Source organism: Tenrec ecaudatus, chromosome 2 (genome assembly GCF_050624435.1).
Source record: "Tenrec ecaudatus isolate mTenEca1 chromosome 2, mTenEca1.hap1, whole genome shotgun sequence".
Taxonomy (NCBI): domain Eukaryota; kingdom Metazoa; phylum Chordata; class Mammalia; order Afrosoricida; family Tenrecidae; genus Tenrec; species Tenrec ecaudatus.
This window is the reverse complement of record NC_134531.1, coordinates 291,023,902-291,049,325: the sequence shown is the minus strand read 5'-3', so window position 1 is coordinate 291,049,325 and position 25,424 is coordinate 291,023,902. Positions and strand designations below refer to the sequence as shown.

At 42.1% G+C, this 25,424-nt stretch overlaps 1 protein-coding gene and 1 pseudogene across 6 annotated transcripts in view; one reads left to right on the top strand and one right to left on the bottom strand.

The window, feature by feature from the left end:
• Positions 1–1,650: 1,650 nt before the first annotated feature.
• The window catches only part of NECTIN3 (nectin cell adhesion molecule 3), a 140,345-nt gene continuing 116,571 nt past the window's right edge, over positions 1,651–25,424 (top strand). For 2 of the 6 annotated variants that reach the window (XM_075542550.1, XM_075542549.1), the window contains exon 1: positions 1,652–2,051. In XM_075542550.1, the coding sequence (XP_075398665.1) occupies positions 1,892–2,051 (160 nt within the window). In that variant the 5' untranslated portion in view covers positions 1,652–1,891. Of the gene's footprint in view, positions 2,052–25,424 lie in introns of all 6 variants that reach the window. The other 4 variants (XM_075542548.1, XM_075542551.1, XR_012782884.1 and 1 more) reach the window with 4 other exon arrangements.
• LOC142439087 (nuclear transcription factor Y subunit beta pseudogene) lies at positions 21,928–22,359 on the bottom strand (annotated as a pseudogene).

Sequence of the window (25,424 nt, the reverse complement as noted above, 5' to 3'; positions counted from 1 at the left end):
CAGCACAGCGGAGTCATGTCACAATAGCTACCTTTCATCAATTGTGATCACCGAGATCCCAGAGCCTCGGTGGGACAAGGCTTATGCGGACGTGCATCCTGAGGATAGGTGATGGGAAGGAGTGAAGTAGGAAGGCTGGCACGAGGAGGGAGAAGAAAGGTGGAGGATGGAGGAAAAGAGGCGCTAGATCCAGCTTGGGGGTGGGGGGACCCAGACGGGGGGCGGAAGTTCTGAAAGGAGAGAGGTGGGACCGGGGTTCAGCAGAGTGTGTAGCCTTGGAGGTGAGTATAAGATTGGAATCCAAAGAGCCGCGGGTGGGCAGCCCCTAGTGATTGCGAGGGGGGAGGAGCGGATCCTTTTTGGAGCTTTTTCAGAGAGAGCCACGTTTGTGACTCTCTGGTGGCGTTGGCCGACCCTACATGAAATCACCGCTCCCAAACCTGAGGTCGGCTGTCCTCGGCCTCCAGTCTTCCCCCTGGACAATCCAAACTCTTCCTCTGCAGGCCTTCTCCCCGCAGGACAGCCAGCGGCTGTGGCTCCCAGGCCGGGCCAACTGGACTGTGTGTGTGAGTGGCGGGCGAATGGAGAGGGCAGGGCAGGCAGCCATGGGGGGCACAGCAAGAGGTCGTCGTGGACTACAGACGTCCCTCAGAACCACTTTTTGCAGCAGCTATCCCCGCATTTGGGTCCAAAGGCAAGTGGGCAATAAAAATAAAACGACACGTGCGAACATGCAAATGAAAACCAAAGCAAAACACCGCCGCGCTCGCGGTCCGCGGGCTCCACGGCCTCCTGTTGCCAGCATGGGCAGAGGCGCCCGGCGGCGGGAGAGGAGCAGAGCGAGCCCAAAGCAAACCTCCCGGGGACCCCTCTCCTGGCCCGGCTCGCGCTGACCCTGCCACCACGCAGCTCTCCCCCTAGAACAGAACGAGGGGACCCCCGCCAACCTGCCTCCGCGGGCCGTGGGGGGGGGGCACAGGAGACCCGCGGAGCACAGCGTCCCAGGGAGGAGTCTTTGGGATGGATCGAGTCTTTCTTTCCGTTCCCCGAACGCCCAGCAAGGGAGGGGATGACTCGTCTGGCTCCCTAATGACAAGCCCCTTTAGCAGGGGCGCCGGAAGGGGCAGCCCCCATCCTGTTGTCCCCTCCCCGTGCCCTCGGGGTCCCGGGCCCCCCCCAGAAAGCGCGCCGCCCGCCCGCCAGGGGAGGACGCCGAGTGCGACCGTCCCGCCGCCCTCCGCCTCTGTCTGCGCCGCGGCCGCGGTGGACCCGCGAGGGGCGGGGTGGGCGAGACCATTGGACACGCTGGGCTGGGGGGGAACGAGGCAAGAAGGAAGGGCGGGGCGGGCTAACCGATTCCAGATTTTTCTCTCCTCCCGCGAAGCCCTGCCCGCGATCCAAGTGGAGGAGAAGAGTTTGTCGCCCTTTTTTTTCTTTGGAAAGGGGAGGAGCTTCGGGAAGGGGGGGGGTGGGAAGAGGCGCGGCTGGCCCGCCGAGCTCCGACGGAGCAGGAGTCGCCCGCCCGCCGTCCGCTCCGAGGGTCGGATGCCGCTCCCCCCTCCCGCGCGGGGCGGGGTGGTGCGTTCCGAGTTCCCAGGAGTTCGAGGCGGGCGGCTGCCGGGGGGAGGGGCGTGGCGGCGGTGGCTGCGCGGCGGCGGGCGGCTCCCGCCTCAGCCTCTGCGGCGGCGACGGCGAACGCGGAGTCCTGGCGGCCGCGAGCGCTCGGCTGAGTGTCCGCCGGCGGCGACGGCGGCTCCGGAGCGGGGAGTTGGAGACGCGCGCGCCGGACCTGCCGCCGGGCCGCCACCGCCGCCGCCGCCCAGAGCCGAAGGCGCCGGGGCCGGGCGAGCCGCGGGGCGGGCGGGCGAGCGAGCCGGGGGGAGGGTGGGGGATGGCGCGGACCCCGGGGCCGGCTCCGCTGTGTCCCGGAGGCAACAAAGCACAACTTTCCTTCGCTTCTCCCCCCGGGGCCGGGCTCCTGCTCGCGCCGCCGCCGCCGCCGCTGCTGCTGCTGCTGCTCTTCCCGCTGCTGCTCTTCTCCCGGCTCTGTGGTAGGTGGACCCCGGCGGCCGGCGCGGGGCTGAGGGAGGAGAGGAGGGCGCCGGAGGGTCCCGGCGTCGCGGCCGGGTCCGCGCGGGGCGCTCCCCGGGGCGGCGAGGCGGTTGCGATCGGCGGTTGGCTGCACGAGCAGGGGCCGCGGACTTTGGCTGGAAACTTTTGCCCGCGCCCGGGGCGAGGCCGGGACCGGGCCGGGGCCGGCGAGTGCGGCGCGGCCACTCGCTGCCCGCTCCCTCCCCTCCCCCGTGGCCGCGCGGCCGCCGCTCGCGGCGATCGCCGGGCTTCGCGGAGCGACCGTGCTTTCAGCCCGGACGCGAGGGTGGGCTGCGCCGGGCGGTGCGGAGTTTGCTCCGGGGACCGTTACTTCCTCGCTCCCGTGCGGCGGACGCGCCTAACGCTGATTTCCTAGCTGGGATTAAGGTGCTCGGGTGCACGCTTGCCGCCGCCGCCTTGATTGCCCCCCTTTGAAACTTGAGCTCAGAGCCCCGAAACCTTCCCGGACCTTTAGCCCGGAGGGGTGAGACCGTGGGGTCCACCCTGTTTGCCTTCCATCCCGGAGAGGGCATCGGGTGAGCCCACTCTACAGCATCCCCTGCAGTTCAATTCGCGTCGGCCCCACTTCTGGCCCGGCAGCTGCTTCTAGCTCTTTGCAGCGAGCCCTGCGTTATCTTCCTGTTTATGGGACCTCGATCACGATGCCCCCCATGTTTATTTCAGCAAACCCTGTTTAACCCCGAGTTTAAGTGTAACATGCCTGACTACATCGGCTAGGCTATATCCCGATTATTCTATCCAAACAGCCCTCCCCACTCCTCTGTGCCCACACACACACACCCTGCTCCAGTCTACTACTTCACTCATGGAATGCTGGTTTCCCCCTAACATTTTGGGAACTCTGAAATTGTGTACTCAGGCTTCAGGGACCACGCATCTATCTTTTAAGGAGCGTGTTGAAAACAAGCAAACAAAATCCCGAACTGTCGTTCTTGTAAGACAGATGGACAAAAATGATAAGCAATGAAACACGGTGGTGTGAGAACGCTAGGCTTTGCGGATGAGCACTGTGTATCTTTTGGGTACTATGGAAGCACTAGATTCTTGGGCTTATTCTTGGTGAGGAAGGTGGAGGAACAAAACTTAGACTTGCTCTAGGAAGATGGGTTTGCCTCACACATTGAGACTGTATAGAAGGCTGCTGTTGGATCTCAGTGTTTCATGAAATCTTGTCTGAACCTGAAGTTTCCCAGGGCTGCATTAAAAGGAGAGTTGGAGATGCTTGCCCGTGTCTCCGGAGTGTGACAGAGAGAGGTTGGTTAGGGTGGAGCCAAGTTTCCATCCTGAGATTTGAGTGCCCCTTATAGGTTGAGACTTTCCACTACCAGCTTACCACCGGGCTTAAATCACGGTAGTGAGTTTCTGATTTACAGAACATGTACTGTGGTCATTGGCATTTATCTTATCTGCACTGGCTCTATAACCCTACTTCCCCAGATGTTTGGTTCCAAGACACAATTCTTACTGCTTTTATCTCTTTAAATTGATGAAAGATTGGGTTTGTGTGCTACTCGTTTCCATTGAGAAAGATTGTGAATGCTTTACAATTGGTAGGTTGGTGGTGGTGGGGGTAGTGGTTGTTAACAGTTTATTATCCAGACTTTGCTTTAGGACTGAAAAAAATATTACTTGCACAGCGACTAATGGCAGATTGAGCTAGGCAAGACCTTACCTGAAGACTTTGAAGCCATGCAATAGGTAGAACTGATACAAGGAAATAAATTTGCATAATAATTTCACAGTGGTTGGGCAAGTGAAGTGTTGATTACCTCTGCCAGGAACACATTGGTTTTCACATGAAAGAAGCAGTTTTTAAAAAATCCCCATAACCATGCGATGTTGGAGAGGTTTGCTGTTTTAGTTTAGAAGCCTAAAATCCTCAAATCAGCCCAGGTAAATGGAGTGATTTAGAGGAAGTGTAAATTGAAGCTATAGAATCTACTTCTTGTAGTTGTAGAGACAGACAGTAGCGTTGCGTTACTGTGCACTGCTCATTTAAAGAGCTTCCTTTTTTGGCTTATAGTGTTATAACACCCTAATTTGTGAACCCTTATGACAAGTTTTTTCCATCTACCCTTCCTTCTCTATTTTAGAATTCAGTCTTTGAGTAGGGCACAGTTGTCGTGACTTATGGATGCTTAGTAAGTATGGAACCAGAAGATTCTTCCTGTAAACTGTTAGCTAACATCCAGAGTACTACTAACAAGGTTTGACATGTAATTTGCGTTTTACTAAGAAGAGCTAGTTTTAGAGTGCAAAAAATTTTAGGCTTTAAAAAGAAGACTACCTGATGATTTGTTAATCAGAATGCTGTACTTGTTTTAGCATATACAGATTTTTTTCTTTTTCTGCTGTTTTTGATGTGCTGCTAAAATTTAGCAATGCCTTCAGCTTCTGCCATACCACATATTAGCTCAAGATAGCTTTTATAGCATGTTATAACTGCTTTAAAAAACCCCACAACTGGTAGGCCTAATAATTCAGAGTTGTACCCCCCAAAAATAAACAGTTACCTCAGAGTTTTACTTGGTTTCGGGTGTATATTATTTATCTTAAAAAACCTGTGGGTACAATGGTTTCAGTGCACCAGCTGATCCTTGGGAGAATAAGGTGACAGTCTACCCCTGTGAACATTTACAATCTTGAACATACTATGGCTAGCTTCTCCCCTGCTCTATAGGGTCATTATGAGTCAGTTCCATTCAGTGGAAGTGGGTTTTAATAGCTTATTTAGAGAATTAGACTTACAGAAAATGATTTTGTAGTCTGAAGGTCAAGGGGTCTAGATTTGCAGGAACAAATGAATTGTTAAATAGCGATTATTTGTTTTTTCTTGAAGTTAATTGATCGGTGAACAATATTATCTCTCCTTCCTTCCCCCTACTTTTTTTTTTTAAGGTAGAGAATAATATCTGGGACATGGTGTTGATGAAAGGGAAGATACACCATTGGACCTCTGTGTGGTCCAGTTTAATTTCCCATTTGACTCTGGGATTCTGTGACTTGTTCCCATTGTCAGCAGGGTTTTATCATAAGTCTTCAGAAGATGATTTAAAAAGATCCAGTGTAACATGAGTAATCTTTGTACTTTGCTGGCAGTTGGAGACCTCATAAACAAGTAAGACAGAGTCCTGGCTCCAAGGAGCTTACAACATCCTGATAGACATTAGGCTGCTAGATGTTTGTGATTGAGATCTGCATGTGTTTCTTTTGTGGGTTGCCCAGTGGAGGGAGGCACAGAGTCTACTTAGATCAGGGGTCCTCAAACTACAGCCCGTGGCCCACATGCAACCCGCCCAGGACATTTATCTGGCATGCCAGGTGTTTTTACCCCGTTTTGTTTTTTCACTTCAAAATAAGATATGTGCAGTGTCCATAGGAATTTGGTCATAATGTTTTTTTAAATTATAGTCCGGCCCTCCAACAGTCTGAGGGACAGTGAATTGGCCCCTTGTTTAAAAAGTTTGGGGACCCTTGACTTAAAGACATAAGTATCTGAAATATTTCTTTCAAAACCACTTTTAAAAATCAACTGAGATCATCTCTCTGGGCAGTTTGTACTAAAGAGGCAGCTTAATTTGGGGAGTGGGGGAAGGGAGGCTGGCATTTACTAGTGATGAGTCTTTGCAGTATTATTTAACTTCAGTTAACTTCTAGTTTCTCATCTCTAAAAAGGGATATTTCTCGAGAGTGCACAAAATAAATCTCAAAAGCTAACATTTATTGTAAAATAAAATCTAGCCAGCTTAGGATTTGTGAATCATAAATCCTGCCCTGATACCGTGAATAATTGAGTATTTACCGGTAAGTTAATTGATTTGCTTTGTTTTCACTTTACATCTTTATACAGTAAAATAGTGTTTCAAAAATTTGTGGAAAAATTTCTTTCTCTCTGAATCCATTTTTCCCACACATTTTTGAAGCCCATGTTTTAAGTGTATAGTGCAATCCCCACAAACACGCACTGTTGATGTGAACTTAAAATGTAGGACTTCTAGGTCTATAAATCCTTCCAGGATCAGGCAACTTCATCTTTCCCTGGGGAGCGGCTAGTGAGTTTGAACTACCAACCTCGTGGTTCACAGCCCAATGCTTACTTGACAGTGCCACCTGGACTACTTCATAGCACAGTCAGAAAATCTCCCTGCCATTGAGTCAGTTCTGAACACTAACTAAATATTTGTTGTTTGTTTTAGGTAAAGATGGAAAATTTTCAGTTTCCAGATTATTAGAATACGGTGGCATTAATTAAATTATGGAACGTTATGGAACCCAATTGAATTTTCCTTTAGTGGTATGGAAAGCATTTTAGGATTTGACATGTAGAATATTAGCAGTTATATTGAAAATGTAGGGTTGTAGGAAGGGAGGTAGAGTTTAGTATCTGCTTTATCAAGATCCTTATAGTATCAAAATAAGGCTTACAACACATACATTGCCTGCATGAATCTTTCTTTATCCTCAGTAGCTTTAATTGGAAGAGTATTAGCTTGAAACACACACACACACACCACCACCACCACCACCACCAAAAAAAAACAACAACTTTCTTTCTACTTGTTAGCTACGGGAATTAGAAAAAGCTGGAGAATGATATTGGGTCTCTAGGAGTCAGAATTGATCCGACCGCAATGAAAAGGCCATTATATCTGTAACTACAGCTACATCTGAGTGTCTATAGCTTTAGATAGATTATGCTTGTACTAATCTTTTAAAAAGATAACAAAATTTGCCATAGAGAATTGGTTCTACTTCTTAGAGATTCCATTGGTTGGGTCACTGTGGAGCTATACACACTCCATAGGGTTTTCCAGTAATGGTTTTCTGAACAAGGTGGTCAGGCCTTTTTTCTGAGGTACCTTCAGGAAGACGTGAATACTCAACCTTTTATTTAATAACCAAGTGTAATAATTGTTGTGCCGCCTGATGACCTTGTTACTTAAATTTATTTTAAGTATATATGTATATTATTTAAGTATTTAAGTACATATGTATATTATTTTATTTATGTATGTATATTCAACACTCAAACTCGCTGCCACTGAGTGGATTCTGACTCTGTAGTACAAACAAGAGCTTCCTTTGTGATTTCAGACACTAACTGTTTACAGAAGTAGAAAGCTTCATCTTCTGCAGAGGGCCGGTGATTTTGAACTGCTGGCTTTGCAGTATAGTTTACTGATTTAGCAACTCTGATACATTGTTTTTTGTCTGTATATTTAGGGAATAGAATTTGCGGAGCATTGCTTACTATTTGAAATTATTGTAGAGAGGCTAATTTTGATATTGTTAAAAAAAGAGCATTTTGGCAGACATTAAAAATTAGAAAGTATATTGCTATAGCACGTTCTGTAATCGGCTTAAAATCATCTTAAACATTGACAGTGAGCAGTCTATGGTTTGCAAAGAATGCAACATTAATAATTACTGTTAATTTAGAAGGACATGATGCGTTGACAAAATAGGGGACAGTGAAAAAGAGGAAGGATCAACACAGCGGCTGCAGCAGTGGGTCAAACGTAAAACCATTGTGTGGATGGCACAAGACTGTGCACTCTATGGCACCCAACAACAATAGCATTAATATGTAAATTATGATAAAATCAGTCAACCCATAAAGTCAGTCGTAGAATTTTAGAGTTAGTTTTGTGCCAAGCACTCAGATCCCCAAATTTGATCACTATTTGTGTATTATCTTAATTATTTGAAGTCCTGAACTTACATTTTTTATAACTTAGGGTTTTTATTTTTTGTGAATATCAGGAATGGGCTTTACTTCTTTCTTAAATGGCTCACTTACATCAATTTAAAATTTTAGTGGGGCTTGCCTTTTTTGAGGCTAGATGATGCTGTGGACTAAGCACTGGGCAGCTAACACCACCTTCAGCAGCGTAAACCCAAGAGGGAGCGAAGTGAGTCTAGATTTTTCGTCTTAGAAACCTTAAGGAGCTGTGTTCCATATGAGGTTGCTATGAGTTGAATCTACCTGATGGCAATAAAGTTTGACAGTTGTTTTAGGAAGAATATTGCATTATCTATTTAGAATTTTACTTAATCTTGTTAAAGTATAATCCAGGGAAATTGTTTTTCTTGAAAGCAAAATTTCCAACTTTTATTCTGCTAACTAAGGGAGGAATCACCTGTTGCATTTTGAGTAAATATTCATTGATGAATTTGAGGCATATATAAAAACATACCTCATAACATTAAATTTTTCATTATTCCAGATGATTATTTAAAAAACATTTTATTGAGTGCTCTTACAGCTCTTGTAACAATCCATCCATCAATTGCATCAAGCACATTTGCACATATGTTGCCATCATTCTTTTTTATCGTTTTCTTAGGGACTCATACAACTCTTATCAGATGATTATTTTGTTAGGTGTAAAATAGTAAATTACATGTGACTGTGGATAAGACCAGAGTCCTGGTGGTGTAATGGTTATGCTTTGGGCTGTGAATCCAGAAGGTCAGCAGTTTGAAACCACTAACAGCCTCTCAGGAGAAAGACTGGGTTTTTTACTTCCATGAACAGCTACAGTCTTGGAAACCCGCAATGGTCCCTATAAGTCAGCATTGATTCCATGGCAGTGAGTTTGTTTGTTTTCCCCAACAAGAATACGTGTCTGTCAGTTTGTCATAGTGTGGTGGCTTTTGTGTAACTGATGCCGGAGCTACGTCTTCAGTATTTCAAATAGCAGAGTCACCCAACGTGAACAGGGTTCAGCAGAGCTTCCACACTTAGATATTATGACGGAGGAATGAGCGATCAACTTTGGAGGAATTAGTCTCTGATACCTTTCTTGCAGCATTGAAACATGGGTAGGTCCCGAAAATCTCATAGAGAGAAGCAGAAAATCATCAGAGAGAGCTCCAGAAGATAAACCTCATGCCAGAAGATGATCAAACTTTGACAGAGGAAGGGTTGCCTCTCAGAGTCGAGTCGACCATCAGATATGGATTGACTACAGCCTAAGGGAGGGAGCAAAGCCTGGAGAACTCTCTTTGCTCATAGTACACAACTTAAGAAAACAAACACGCGTAAACATCAGTTAATAATTGGAACTTGGAGTGTATGGAGTATGAAGTTAGGAACATTTGAAATCATTAAAAATGAGTGCTAAAGATAGATATTCTAGGTGTTAATGAGCTGAAATGGACTCGTGATGGCCATTGTGGATCAGAAAATCACATGGATACTATGCCAGGAATGGCAGGCTCAAGACAAATGTCTTATTCATGGTCAAAAAGGACATTTCAAGATCAGTCTTGAAATACAGTGTTGTCTGTGCTAGGATAGGATTATATCTAGATGCATACAAGGAAATCCAATCAATATAGCTATTAGTCAAATTTGTGCACCAACCACTGAAGCTAGTTGTTGCATCAATGAAAGAATTCTTCCAACGGTTTTTTTGTGTGAAAATTGATCAGATATGCACTCAAGATACACTGAAAATTATTGGTGATTGTAATACAAAAGTTGCAAAGAGGAAGGAAAATATGGTCTTGTTGATAGAAATGAAGCTGTAGCTTACATGATAGAATTTTGGAAAACCAATGACCACTTCATCACAAATACCATTTTCTTCAACGACCCAGATGGAATACGCAAAAATCAAGTTGACTCTTATGGGAAGGGCTGATTTCAGATGGATCATGGTTGAAAGCAGAGAATACAAGAAAGATGTTTAATTATGTTTTATTGACAATACCAAGGCATTTGTGTGGATCTTAACAAACTACAGATAGAAGAATGAGCATTTTAATGAACACTTCATGTGCTCATGTGGAATGTATATGTGGCTCAAAAGGCAATTGAGCTTACAGAACAAGGGAATACTAGGTGGTTTAAAAACAGGAAAGATGTGTGTCGTGGTTGGATCTTCTCTCCATATTTGTTCAGTATGCTGTATTGTATGCTAAACAAATAATCAGAGAAACTGGCTTAAATGAGGAAGAATGTGGCATCAGGATCGGAGGGACGCTTATTAACCTGTAATACACAGATGACATAATCTTGCCGAAAGTGAGGAGGATTTGAAATACACCTGATGAGGATCAACCATTTATGTAATCCAACCTGCTGATGTACTCCCACCTTCAGTATGGATTACAACTCAATGTAAAGAAAACAAAAATTGGCATATAGCATAATAAATAGAGAAAAGTTGACGTTATCACGGATTTCATCTGGCTTGGGTCCACAGTAAATGTTCATAGAAGCCTCCATCAAGGGACCCAAAGCATAACTTTGGTAGATTTGGTGCACAAGAGCGCTTCAGAGTGTTGAAAAGCAGCACGCATGTTACTTTGAGGACTAAGGGGTGCCCGACTTAAGGCATGGTATCTTCAGTTGTCTCATATGGGTGTGAAAGTTGTATACTGAATAAGGAAGACCAAAGAAGAATCGATACATTTGAATTGTGGTGCTGGAGAAGAAGTATTGTGGACCACCAAAAGGACTAACCAAATCTCTTTTGAAAGAAGTACAACCAGAGTGCTCCTTAGGGGCAAGGACAGCAAGACTTCAGCCTACATACTTTGGACATCATGCTTGGTAAAGTAGAAGGGAAGGAAAAAAGTGGAAGGCCTGCAAGGAGATGGATTGACGCAGTGGCTGCAGTACTGGGCTCCAGCATGGAAACAATTGTGAGGATGGCACGTGACCGGGCAGTCTTTTGTTCTGTCGTGTACAGGGTCGCTATGAGTCAGAACAGATTTGATAGTATCTGACAACAATAACAACAACTTGAGAAGAGCAATGAAGCTCTGTATCAGCTGCTAAAACCAGGGCAGGGGCCAAGTATGGAATAGACCATCAATTGCTTCAGGTTGAAGCGGACAAAAATTAACTTCCTGAGAGTCAAAATACAACGTAGAAGAAAATTAAAACAAGTCCAGGAGAGTCAAAATGCAACTAGAGCCTATCCTGCCTGAATTTCAAGGACAGAAGGAAAAACATGCTCAGCATAACCGAAGGAACTAAATAAATTCAGTATTGAAAATTCCTTGGTCAAAGTACTGAACGATGTAGGAAACATCAAAAAATGATGTGGAGAATACACACAGCCCCTGTAACAAAGGAACTAGTTGACATTCAGTCATTTCAAGAGATAACATGATCAAGAAGCATTAATTCTGAAGAAAGGTTGACATTCAGTCATTTCAAGAGACAACATGATGAAGAAGCATTAGTTCTGAAGAAAGAGGTCAAGCTGCACTGGAAGTATTTGCCCAAACCAGCATCCAGCTTTCGATGGATACCAATTGAAATGTTTCCACAAGCTGATGAAGCATTGGAAGCCCTCAGTTTGGAAGACAGCTTCTTGGCCAGTTGACTAGAAGAGATCCAGATTTGTACCCATCCTAAAGAAAGGTGACCCAACAAAATGCTCAAATTATAGAAAAATTCATCTATGTTCCATGCAAAGAACATTTTGCTGAAGATCATCTAACATTGGTTTTAGCAGTACATTGTCAGGAAACTGCCGGATTCAGAAGATGGCGTGGAACAAGGGATGCCATCGGTGATGTCAAATGTCATTAACCTTGATAATTTATAAATTATTATTATGTCATATCTTACACTGTCTATCGTCTCCCTTCACCCACTTTTCTGTTGTCCTTCTCCCAGGGAGGTTATATGTAGATCCTGTAATCAGTTCCCCTTTCCATCTCACCCTCCCTCCGTGCTCCCAGTATCGCCATTCACACCACTGGTCCTGAAGGGATCATCTGTCCTGGATTCCCTGTGTTTCCAGTTCCTATCTGTACCAGTGTACATCTTCTGGTCTGGCCAGGTGTGTAAGGTAGAATTGGGATCATGATAGTGGGGAGGAAGCATTTAGGAACTAGAGGAAAGTTATATGCTTCATCATTGCTACCCTGCAGAGGGTGGATTTTATGAAGAAGAATATGGCATCGGAATTAGAGGAGACTTATCAGTCTGATATGCAGATGCCGCATAGCTGAACGTGACTGAAAGTGAAGGATTGTGGCCTTCAGTATGGATTACAGCTCAAAGTGAAGAAATAGAAAAATCCTTACCACTGGACTGATAGGTGACAGTTTGATGAGCTGAGAAAAGATTGAAGTCAAGGACTTTGCCTTGCTTGGATCCAGTCACTGCTCATGGAAGCAGTAGTCAAGAGCTCAGAAGATGCCTTCAGTGCATTGGGTACAGTCAGCCACACATGACCTCTTTAAAGTGATGAAAAGCAAGGATGTTACTTTGAGGACTAAAGTGGGCCTAACTCAAGCCATAGCATTTTTTGTTGCCTTATATGTGAAAGTTGGTACATTGGATAATAAGACTGAAGAAGAATCAATGTGTTTGAATTATAGTGCTAGTGAAAAATACTGAAAATACCATGAACTTTCCAAAGAACAAAGAGTTCTGGTGGTGTAGTGGTTACACAGGACTGCTAACTGCAAAGTCAGTAGTTTGAACCCCCTGGCTGTTCTACCAGAGAGACGGAACGTTCTACTTCTGTCAAGGGCTTTAGTTTCATAAAGTGACAGGGCAGTTCTACCGTGCCTGCATGGTCGCTGTGAGTCGGCATTGGCTTGAGGACATGAGCTTGGGTTTAATTTGGGCCCAAAGAACAAGTGACTGTCTTGAAAGAGGTACAGTCAGCGTGCTCCTTGGAAGGTGAGCCTTCGTCTCACTGCTTTGGCCATTTAAGGAAACACCAGTCCTGGGAAAAGGTCATCATTCTTGCTTAAGTAGATGGGCAGCAAATACAAGGAAGAACTTGGACGGGATAGAGTCACACAGTGGCTGCAAGAAGGGGCTCACATATACAGATAATTGTGGAAATGGTACTGTAGCGGGCAGTTCTGTGTACATAGGACTGGTGGGAGTTGGAACAGACTTGCTGGCACCTACCTACCAAAAACCAATACTCGATGGGAGACTTCATAATAGTTTGTTTCTCTGTGATCGTTGTTTTTATTTTTAAATAGATTGTCTATTTTATCTTGTTAAGTGCTCCTTAGTTTTTCAAACTTTAAAAGAAGAAACAAACCAACACTATTAGGACTACAAATCAGTAGTCACAACTTGATGGGAGCTGTGAAACTAGGATTTGTAGGTGGGCCCAAGTTAGAGAAAAATTAAGGAATTGCTTTCCAAACCACTTGGTCAGCGCTCCCTGTGGAATTATTAGATCAATACTTTTTGCAGGAGGGTAGAGGCTAAAATTTGGAGATTAGAGCATATTGTCTCAGATGATTCTTCTGAGACCAGTGTTACTCATTACAGTATGTTTTATGATTTTACCAGATTTGGTTATTATTCTAAAAGAAATATACTACTTACTTTGTCTTTGTTATTGAGAGGGTACTTTAATAGTTTACCAACAAAATTAAGTTCTCAGTAAACAAAATGGCCATCACTTCTGTTACTTTCTTCTGGACCCTTTTGTGTGACTGGTGTTTTAAAACCTGGGAGACCCTTTTTGATTCCTAGATTTTCTGGATAGTTTCGTTTGCACTGAAAAAATGATTATTCTTCTAGCTTTCTTTAGTTACCTATTTATTTCCCATGGTTTTCCCCTGAAGTCCTTGCAAAAATTGACCTTCTAGATCTAGAAGGATTATAATTCTTGTCTTTAGGGTTGTGAATTACAAAATTAGAGTGTGTTTATTTGCCCCAGGGTGTATCTCAAGTTAAGTGTAACATTTCATTTTGAGTTTGAGTCTTAGGAATAAAATGGGTATATTTACCCTAGCAAGTCTATTTTGTGATTGAAACATTTAAGTGCAGTTACTGGGAAAGGATATGACAGACCAAGGAGAAAATAAAAGTACTTTGTCCTAGGGCTCCTAATCAGCAATTAAAACATTGTATGAAATTAAAAATGTACTTGACCCTTCTAATTAATTCACGAGGAAGAACATATTATTGAAATGTTAGTATTGGTAAGCTGTGGTAAAATTTATCTCATTTAGTAACTGTATTAATTATATATTCGTTATGTGTGATTGATATCAGTGGGTGCAACAGTGGACTCCGGAAGTGTGACTGTGGCCCAGGACGAGGCAGCGCTTCATTCTGTTGTGCATAAGGGGTCTTGTGAGTCAGAATCAGCTGGGGGGCACCTAACAAAAAACAACATGCGTATTAGCCTTGGTCACAGTTGTTAGGCCATATTTTTTGGAGATTGTTAAAAAGTTTTCTATTTTATCCAGATATCATGAGCTAGATAAGAGATCAAGTTTCATTGAATTGTGAACACCAAGCTATCAACTGATTTGGCTGAGATAATCATTCATGGGTGTAATTTCAACTTATTTAGACTAAATCAGACAGTAAACTCCCTAGTTCCAAACTTGCTTACTAAAAGTTTGGTTCCTTTCAATATAAAAAAATTTTAATGTTTCTTAATTAAAAAAAATAACTGAAAATACTCTTAATGAAAGAAGGTACATGTCTCACAGTTCTATCTTCCTTTTTAGGGAGTAAGGCCAGAACAGCAGAGTAGCACTTTCCTGTGCGAGGGTCTGCTTATGTTAGGCTGTGAAAAGCCTCACTGGCATTGAGTTGATTCTGACTTAGAGCAGCCCTGTAGGACAGGGTGGGTAGAACTGCGCAGGTGGGTTTCTGAGACTAACTCCTGGAGAGAGGAGAAAGCCGTGTCTTTCTTCTGCAGAATGCCTGGTGGTCTTACACTGCCGGCCTTGTGTTTTAGCAGCCCGGCCTGTAACCATTATTCTACCAGGGATACTTCAATGGCTATAGTATCCACTGTAAATCTTGGCTTATTTTTGGTGTTTTAAACTTAAGTCATCAGTAAAAACCTTGAGGAACATATGCACATGCCTTAGTTGCATTGTTTCTACATCTCAGTGTCTTATTTGATAATGGCCTTTGCATTCATAGATCCAATTTGGTCTGCATAAGTCATATGAAAACTAAAATGAACTTTAATATTAAAACAACACGGAACGTGTGTTCCTTCTTAAGCCTTTACCTCTGTTGCACAGTAGCACCCTAGTCAAAGGATTAGTTATTTTTTTCTTTTAAAACTAGTATAATTCCTCCAGTTGACTGGCTGAATTTTAATAATAAGAAAACATGAAGGCTAGAATGAAGACAGCTGTTCCTTCTTAGCAGGCACTAAAGCTGTCTAGTTCAATTAGTGACATTACTTTATTTAAGGTGGATTGGTTATTTTTTCAGTTTTCAATGAGAACATTTCCAAATTTTAGGTTCTCAAAGAACTCGGCAATTATGATGGCTGGTTTGAAGGCACACATCTCAAATTGATTTTTCCATATGTGTACAAAAGACATTGATATATTTGGGGGCATTGGTAGATTATTGTAATGGTTATGGTTGGTAAGTATCTGGTGAAACTTGTGTTGTAGCATGCCCAAAAAAGTCTTGTCCTCTAGAAGTTTTAATCTTACGAGTAGCTTAAAATATGAAAACTATTCTGAGGTTCTCTGTAAGAAAAATACAGAATGTGCCTATGAGGATACTGTTGTTGCTTTGCTGCCCTCTACAGTCATCTGAAATAGTCACTGCCGATGTTCGCTCATCAGATAGACCAGGGACATCAAACACAGGCCAGATTCACATCACATTTACAGATTTTGTTAAATTTATATTTTGAAGTGAGGATCAGGAATATGGATAGGATAATTAAAATATAATATAATTGTTTTTGTTTAAACATTTATTTTAATGTATTTATAAAACAAATTATTCTTTTTTGCCTGAAAATTGCCAGCACTGTCCTACTAGTTTTCACTTACCTTCTCTGTTGTGACTGGAAAATAGAACAAAGTAACTAATAAAAACCACAAAATGTTGGACAGCTGACAAACACGATACACAATTGTAATGGCTTCCCTCTAAAACTGTTATTAGCGCTGCCGCTAGGTATGATTCATAACAGCACAACCCGGAGTGCTCTTTTTAACCTGTTCGCTATTGGGATCTGTTTACATGACGTGATAACGAGAGTGGCAGACACATCCCTTCCACACGTTGCCGGAACTGAGCGCATTTATGCTCGTCCACAGGCCCCCAGGAAAGGCACTGGGCCACGTGTATACTCATCTTCAGTAGCTAAGGGTTAATGAGGGGATTTGGTGTACCGTATTGCCTCGATCTCCCCTAAGCGCTATTTTCTTCATAGCAATGTTCTATTTTCATTGTATTTCAGAGCATCGCGGGCCACAAAAATTTACCTTTGGAACCGCATGCACCCCATGGGCCACCAGTTTGACATACCTGACTTAGACAATTTTTTGATAAATGAGATTTAAATTTCAGGCGTGGTTTGAGAAATACTCGTAAAGTATGGTAACAGTTGAGGGATACCAGGATGCAAAAAAAAGGGGCTTAGAAATTGGAGCAGAGATAGATTGGGGACTGCTGAGTATCAGTCAGAGAGCAAGTGAGAACACCAATTGTGTACTAAGTACACAGAATACTTACTGTGTACTATTCTGTGTACTACTTGGTACACAGAATACAGACATAGTGGTTGCTTCTAAACTTATAAACTCATTAGTATGACTAATTGTGTGTTAGAATTTGTAACAAATAGTATGATACAATCCAAAAATAAAGTCAAGAAAGGTCTGGAAAAGTCAAGTAAGGTAATTCGAGATGCTTTGTCTTCAAGAATGGGCGGAATTCACGCATGCAAAACAGGCTTATTTAAAATAGGGAAGTGGATACTTAAAACATAAAGAACGTTTTTTCACAGAAAGCACTGTCCTAGGTCCTCCAGAGTCTTTGCCCTTTTGCTTTTTCAAGCCATTTTATTAGGCGCTAATCCAGTATCACAGTATGATACAGTTGCTAACAAAATCGGCTTCAAAACTCTTCCTTCTGGATATTAGCCCCCCTTGCTCCACTGTACCCTGGGAATCCTTATTCTAGTTGTTGTCTCTCTAGGTTTTTCTGTTCTGGGTTTCATATACCGAAAAACACATAACAGTTCAAGGAGGCTATCCACAATGACAAATTACAACAGAGATAAACCCCAGTATGAAAAACAAAAACCACAAAATATTAAAAACCAGATAAAGTCCAAAGTGTATCAGAAGGGAGCTCAAGTGACAAGATTTTAACTGTTCAAGTCAGATTTATCTTTTTAATCTACTATGGTCATCTCTCCCCTATGGGGGCCTGACTCATAACCAGGTTATTCCCATCCCTCAGGTATGCTTAGAGGGAAATCATCAGAGGCTTAATCCCTGTGTAGATCCTGCAAATGTATTTTGGACTTCCACTGTCATCCATAGCTTTCTGCCCACTAGAATCTTTTATTTTAAGCTCTGATACATCAAATTTGGATTATAATTTGCATTCCTTGGATCACAAAAGTTGGCGTACTTCCATGTGGACTTAGTTGGCATCTCACTTAGATGGTTGTATGGAAACAAGCTTTTAAGACCTCAGATGCTCTTCCATCTGATAGCTGGGCACCTCACTTTAGTCTTTGCTCTTAAGAAGTGTAAAACATAATTTTCAGGAGATCTTTGAAGTACAGGATTTGGAATTGGAAAATTTGTGTGTGGGTTTCAATTTAACCAAGTTACTGAACCTCTCTGGGGCTGTTTCATCCTTGTAAAATTTACTACATAATACTTCTGTCGTAGAGTTGCTGTGAAGAATGTATGAAATCTTTTTAAGCTGCAGTAAATTATTCTACACATAGAACTATGCAAGAGGTTAATAAAAAGGGAGTGAGCCATGTTAGAAGAATAAACAGAACGTTGTAGGATTATAGAGCAAAGAACAGTCTAACTGGGCTGGGGCTGGAGGAAGTTTTCATCAGCAAGTGATATTTCTAGAGGAACCTTGGAGAATTTGAATTTCCATTTGCGAGGGCAGGTCATTGTAGGTTGAGCAGACCATAGCATGAGGGCTACATAGAATTGATGTTCCCATGTGGTTCCAAGTATTAACTGTATTTAGGGAAGCCTGAAGTTTTAGATACTATGCTGAGGAGATTAAACTTTGGGTGGTAGGCAGAAATATTACCAAGTTTTTGCGATTTGAGAATATTATAGTCTGACTGCAATATAAAAGATGGAAGATTTTTAAGGGACAAGCAGAAAGGAAAACTATAGGAATAGTTCATGGGAAGGTGGAAATTGGAGTGAAATGAGGAGAATGCTATGGAGGAATGAGTCCATTGCTGTCTATACATTGTAGGCAAGGAAAGATGATTTAAATGTGGACTTGAAATTTTTAGTGAATGACTAGGAGGGATTGTGATCCCTTTATTTAACCAAGCCATTTTTGGTGGTCATTTTAATTCTGGCATATTTGTTACATGCATTAAACATGTAGTTGGAAATTTATTATGAGAGGTAGAGGGGTTAGTATACAAAATAGGGACTTTATCAGGATTGAGATATTAGAGTTGAATGAGCTAAGAGAAAGAGGGGAGGGGAGGCCAGGATAGAGAAGGAGAAAGAAATCCAAAAATGAAATCTTGGTTGCTAATGGGAACTAAGACTAATATATTTAACAGTTAGAATGTAGGCACTGGTGACTTTTAATGGCTTTTTAGTAAAAAAGTAATTGGGAGGGGCAAAAGTCAGATTCCAAGGAATTTAACAAATCAAGGAATGATGGAAAATTAGAAGTTGTCTTCTGAAAGATGGGAAGATAACAAATATTAGTACCTCAATCAACGTTCCAGTTTAAAGAAAGTTTATTGATGAATATTGGCGACCCGATATGTACATAAAAACGGAAGGAAGCTTGTAGAACCATATCCAGAACAACAACCCAGGATGATGTCACTAGGTACCCATTGAGGTACTTACTCGATACCCTCTAGCAAGTTTCTGCGTCTCTTCTGACATCCACTTTGGTATTTTCTATCTTCTCTCTCATTTTAATCACCTTTTGCTTTCTTTATGAATGATGCTCTTGATTTTATTAAACAATTCCTCAGGTCTTCTGTTAGTAGTGTTCAATGCGTCAAATCTGTACTTGAGATATTCTTGAAATTCAGGTGTATAGACTCAAGGTTGTATTTTGATTCTCATGGATTCGTTTTAATTTTCTTCACCTTTAACCTGAACTTACATATGAACAATTTATGTTCTGTTTTACAGTTGACCTCTGGCCTGATTTTAGCAGCTAGTTTTGACCTTCTCTATCATCTTTTCCAACAGATGTAGTCAATATTTGATTTCTGCGTATTCCATTCTAGACATGTCCACATGTATAGTCACTATTTGTGTTGTTGGAAAAAGGTATTTGTGATGAAGTCATTGGAATTGCAAAAATGGTCAAATAGTACTGAAGGCAGAAGTCTAAGCTGCGCTGAAAACACTAGCTAAAAACAAGGCTATAGGCACTGATGGAATGTCAATGAAAGATTTCAACACTCAGAAAAGGTGCTGGAAGCACACACTCATCTGTGCCAAGGCATTTGGAAGGATCTATTTGGCCAACTGACTGGAAGAAATCCATACCCAACAGAATGTGCAAATCATAGAATAATATTATTGGTAACACATGCAAGTAAAATGTTGCTGAAATCACCTAACAGCGGTTGCAGCAGTTCACTGACAGAGAACCGGCAAAGGTCAGGCTGGATTCAGGGGAGGACGTGGAGCAAGGGATATTATTGCTGCTGTCAGATGGACCTTGGCTCAAGGCAGAGAACAGCAAGGCGTTATACTTGTGTTTACTTCACAATCCAAAGGCATTTGACTGTGGATCCTAAGCTGTGGATTGTCTGGAGGAGAATGGGAACTTTGAGCACTTCATTGTGCTCGTGTGGAACTTGTACAGGAACAAGAGGCAGTTGTGCGAATAGGACAAGGGCTTAGAATCACGAAAGGCGAGCTTCAGGATTGTGTTCTCAATTTACTTCTGCAGTCTGTGTGCTGAAAAAATAATCAGAATCTTGACTCTATGAGAAGAACATGGCATCAGGATTGGAAAAAGGCTTATTACCAACCTATGATCTACAGATGGCATGCCCTTGCTTACTGAAAATGAGGATTTGAAGCATTTGCTGAAGATAATCAAGGATTGTAGCCTCTATGTGGATTATAAATTAAAGAAAACCCAAATCCTTACAACTGGACCATTCGGTAATATCATGCTACACTGAGAAAAGATAGACGTTGTCAAGGATTTCATCTGGCTTGGGTGCACAATCATTGCTCTTGGAAGCAGCAGTCAAGAAATCAAAAGACACCTTGCATTAGGTAAATCTGCTGCATAAGACCTCTTTGAAGTGTTGAAAAGCAAAGATGTTACTTTTGAGGACTAAGTATGCCTGACCTGCGCCATGGTGTTTTCAGTCACCTCATATGCATGTGAAAAGTTGGCCATTGAAAGAGGAAGATTGAAGAAGAATGGCTGCCTTTTGAATGGTGGTGCTGGTGAATAATATTGAAAGTACCATGGACTGCCACATGAATGAACAGATCTACCTTGGATGATGTGTAGAGACATGCTTCGTATAAGCAAGGATGGCGAGGCATCGTCTTGCATACTTTGGACATGTTATCAGGAGAGACCAGGCGCTGGAAAGTGGAGGGGCAGCGAAAAGGAGGCAGACCCATGGCAAGGCGGATTGATGCAGTGGCTGTAACAAGGGGCTCATGCACAACAGCAGCTCTGAGGATCTGTTGTACACAGGGTTGTTGTGTGCTGGAACCAATAGAATGATACCTACCAACAGCTGCGACCCCATGTTAAGTCTGAGGTTAGTTTAGGAAGTTCATTGAAACCTGGAATTTAAAGATAATGATTTTTTTAATGAACATTTTGAAGCAGCTTTATATGTTTAACTGTTTAAGGAACTGCCACACGTTTACACAGCAGCTGCACCATCTTACAATTGTCTAACAGTAGATGATGAGTTTTCCAGTTTCTCCTCATCCTCGGCAAGACTTAAGTTCTGTTTTCCGATTACAGCTGCTTTCAAGTTGATTCAACTCATTGCATCGTCATGTGCAGAGCAGAACTATTTTATAGGGTTTTAAAGGATGTGACATTTTGGAAGTAGATTGCCAGACCTATCTTCCAAGGTACCTCTGTGGGTAGATATGTATATGGAGGAAATGCCATCTCAGTGTGATTTGGGTTTACACTTTCCTTAATGTAGGTCCCTGTGATATATTAGATGTTTTTTTTTTTTACTAGTAACTGAACAGTTGGTGGTTTAATTTCCCAGTGATGTAGAAGTCTACACTTACAAGATTACAGCCACTGACGTCCCCGTGGTGCACAGTTCTATCCTAAAACACATTGGGTTCCCAGGAATCCAACTGGTTTGGGTTTAAATGGCTGCTGACTTTGAGCACCTTTTCGTATGCTTATAGGCAGTTTACATCCTTCTTTGAAGATATGTCTGTAGAAGTCTTTTGTTTATTTTTGAGATGGCTCATCTCTTTTTGTTAAGTGGTAGGAGGATCTGTGCATTTGAATTGTGGTGCTGGTGAAGAATATTGAAGTACCACGGGCTGCCAAAAGAACCAACAGCTGTTTGGGAAGTACAGCCAGAATGCCCCTTAGAGGCAGTGATGGGGAGCATTCGTCTCACTTTGGATGTGTTGTCAGGAGATACTACTCCCTGGAGAGGGACATCATGGTTAGTAAAGTCGAGGCTCCGGAAATTGAGGAAGGCAATCAATGAGGTAGATTGACACTGGCTGCAACAAAGGGCTCAAACATAACAGCTGTGAGGATGGCAGAGCACAGAGCAGTCAACGATTTTGGTTACCTAGCGTCACTATGAATTAGGGACTCCCCACATGATGGCGCTTTATATATGAGTACAGTGACATCTCTGCACCGGATACTTCTCCCTAACTTCTCTGCTCTGGATTTGCAATGCCAGTCCTTTCGTGTTTCCTGATCGTGAAAACACTTTGCTGAACACTAGAAATCGCTTGATAGAATGTGTGTAAGCGGTAATCTTTGGTTGCTGCCCATCTGCAGTTAGGAAGCCAGCTGCTAACTGGTAGTGAAGGCCTCCTCTGTAAGTCTTTACTTCGTCCTCCTGTAGCCATGACTGCACCACCAATTCCTTTCTCTCTTCATTGCCTCTGAATTTCTGAAGCTGTAGTTTCAGAAGTTCACCAGAAGTTCCAAAGCCCAGCGTGGACATGGCAAACAGAATGCCCCCTCCATTGATTGTTTCCCATTTCTCTTTGTGGCACCATTCTCTTGATGGCCAAGCTGAGGAACTCATTCACACACTCTTGAACACATTCTTTAGCATTTTTTACGATCAGACAAAAGAAGCCATCAGTTTGTAGGAAATCCCATCATAGTTCTGTCAACTCACAAAAGTACAATGCCCCATGCCTTTGTCAGGTTGGTGAGGGCCAATCTTTTATCTCTGGAGGGTAAGCTAATACCCCGAATACAACATAGGGTTTTTTATATATTTATAAAATCTTGTGATACACAAAATTTATTATTATTATTATTTTTAATTATCTAATTATCCTGGCCTTTGACTCATAGCAATCTTGACTGGAAGGAAGGGTGACTAGCCATTTTTGCTTCCTTAAAATAAACTCATGAAAAAAAGCTATCCATAGTTTGAAAGTATATGCCCTGAAATCAGTATTGTAAATATATTTTATCCATGTTATACCTATTTTTGTAGGCCTAGAACCTCCACATAAACATTAAGAGGAAAATTAAGTGAACCATCTACTAAATTTTTGTTAGCCCTTTGAAGCCTAGTTTCTCTCCTTGTCTTCCCTTGGCATCTCTCTGCATGATCCCTCCTGTCATAACCAGGAAGTAGGCTCAGGGCTTTTTCTTGTTTAACTCATTGCTCATCCTCTGTGTGTATACATGAGGATGTATTAATAATGCCCAAACCCTCTAGAAATCTGTGCCTCTGTGACCACCCAGTTATAAACCACTGCCATTCATGGGGCTCACTGTGGAGAACATTACTTGTTTTCCCTGCTTCACTCTGATCTCATGTTTCTCTGACAGAACAGCTTCGTTGAACTTGTAGATATTAAAGGCTTTTTTTTTCACTTTGGTTAAGTCCATTTAATTAATCACATTTTGCTTAAGCTTCCAGTATCGTATCTAAAATCACGTTGGAAACTAGGCCCAAAGAGTTACTAAGATGTTTTATTTTAGGAGCTTTATGGTTTACGTACTTGTAGGCTACTGATCCATTTTGAATTAATTTCCTTGTGTAGTGTAAGGGAGTTCAGCTTCATTTGTTTACATGTGGAGATCTGGTTCATTTTGTACAATTTATTGAAAAGATTATTCTGTCCTCATTGAATAAACTTGACTCCTTTGTTTTTAAAAAACATCAGCCTACCATAGATGTATGGTTTTATTTTTGAACTCTTACTTGTATTTCATTTTTCTGAATTTGTGCCAGTACTACACTGTTTTGATTATGGCAGCTTTATAGTATGATTTGGAACTTGGAATTCGTATTTTTTTCTACTTAATCAAGATCACTGTGTTACATCAGAACTCCCCTTTTCTCGTTCTTCCAGTGGTAAAGTTTGGCCATTGCTTTGAGGGTTTTTAATTTTATTTTTTTTAACTGCTATACATTACTGAGAGCTTATTTTTCTATATCTTATAATGTTGTAATGCAAGGAGGGTTCAATATGTTCATGGAAATGTGGAATGAAAATGCAGTGTTAACTTTTCCATGAACTTTTGGAAGCAGCATTACATTTGGTTTGCTGCATTTTCACTTTTGTTGATTTGTAACTATTTTCTGATTTCTCCTTTTACCCATTGTTTGAATAATCGGATGTTCTTTAATTTCTCATATTTGTGTAATTTCCAGTTATTTTTAAAAGCTTCTTATTTCTCTATTAAGTTCAAAATACACCTTCAGTTTTAAACTCTGTCTGTTGAAGCTTATTTTGTGACCCTGCAAAACTGGAAAAGAATGTGTATTTTGCTAGTGTTAGGTGGAGCTAGATCTAGTTGTTTTATCCTGTTTGCTATCTATTTCCTTATTGATCTTCTTTCTAGGTGTTCTACTTATTATTGGAAATGGTGTATTTATGTGTATCCTGATTACTGTTGTTGCTGTTAGGAGCCATCAAGATGGTTTCAGCTTACAGTGACTTTAAATCAGAAGTGGGGGATCTTTTTTCCTGCCATGGGCCATTTGGATATTTATAATTCACGGGTCATACTGGTCACCCGTGATGTGATGACTGGAGCAGTGAACTATGGTGAGACGTGTGTTGATCCCTCCAGTCTTGTCTGGCCCTCGTGCCGGACAGTCCTCAGCCTGCTCTAAATCTGATAGGGCAAAACACTACTTGGTCTTGTGCCATCCTCAACATTGTTGCTATGTCTGAGCCCCTTGTTGAAGTGATTGTGTCATTCTGTCTCACTGACCATCTTTGTTTCCCTGCTTTACTAAGTATGATGTCCTTCATAGGCCTATCTTCTTTGGTTAATATATCCTAGAATCTCCCCTCCTGACTTTTGAGCAACACTCTGGTGGTGGTTCACTGGTTTTTCTGACCATTCATGTTGTTGTTCAGTACCAGCTAGCCAGTTCCAACTCTTAGCGACCTTATGGACAGAGAACGAAACACTGCCCTGTCTGTGTCATATGAATAATGTTTTCATGTTTGAGTCCCTCGTTGCAGCCGTTGTGCCAATCCATCCACCTTATCAAAGGTCTTCCTCATTTTCTCTGGCCTTTTACTCTTATCTACCAAGCATGACGTCCTTTTTATAGGTACTGGTTTCTTTTGATAACAGGTGTAAACTAGTAAAAATATTCTTTATCCATACCATAATTCACAGATCTCAGCTCCTCAGTCTTCTTCATTCATTTTCCAGGTTTGTCATCCATATGAGGTGATTGAAAATGCCATTCCTTGGATTAGGCATAAAATAACATCTACTCATTTTAATACTTGTAAGGGGTCGTTTGCAGCTCTTATGCCTAGTGCAGCACATCATTTAATTTCTTTTCCATTAAACAGTGTTATTGACACATACTTCATATCTCATACAATTCAAGGGTTCAATCATATTAAAAAGGGTTCAAGCATATTAAAAAGAGTAGTGCAATTATAAACGCCATCAGTCAGAACATATTCTCTCTCGGGCTCATTGTTATTTGCTCCCCATTCCCTTCTTGGTTTTTTCTTTTTAAGTAGTTTGATTGGCATATACTTCACATGGAATAAATACAGTTTAAGTGCTGAAGTATATTAAGAAGGTCTGTGCTTGATACAATGGACGTATGTATGGATTGTATTGAGTTACTGTTGCTTTCATGGACATTGATTCAAGTGCCATGAAGTCCTGACATCTAAAATATTTTCTCCATTTC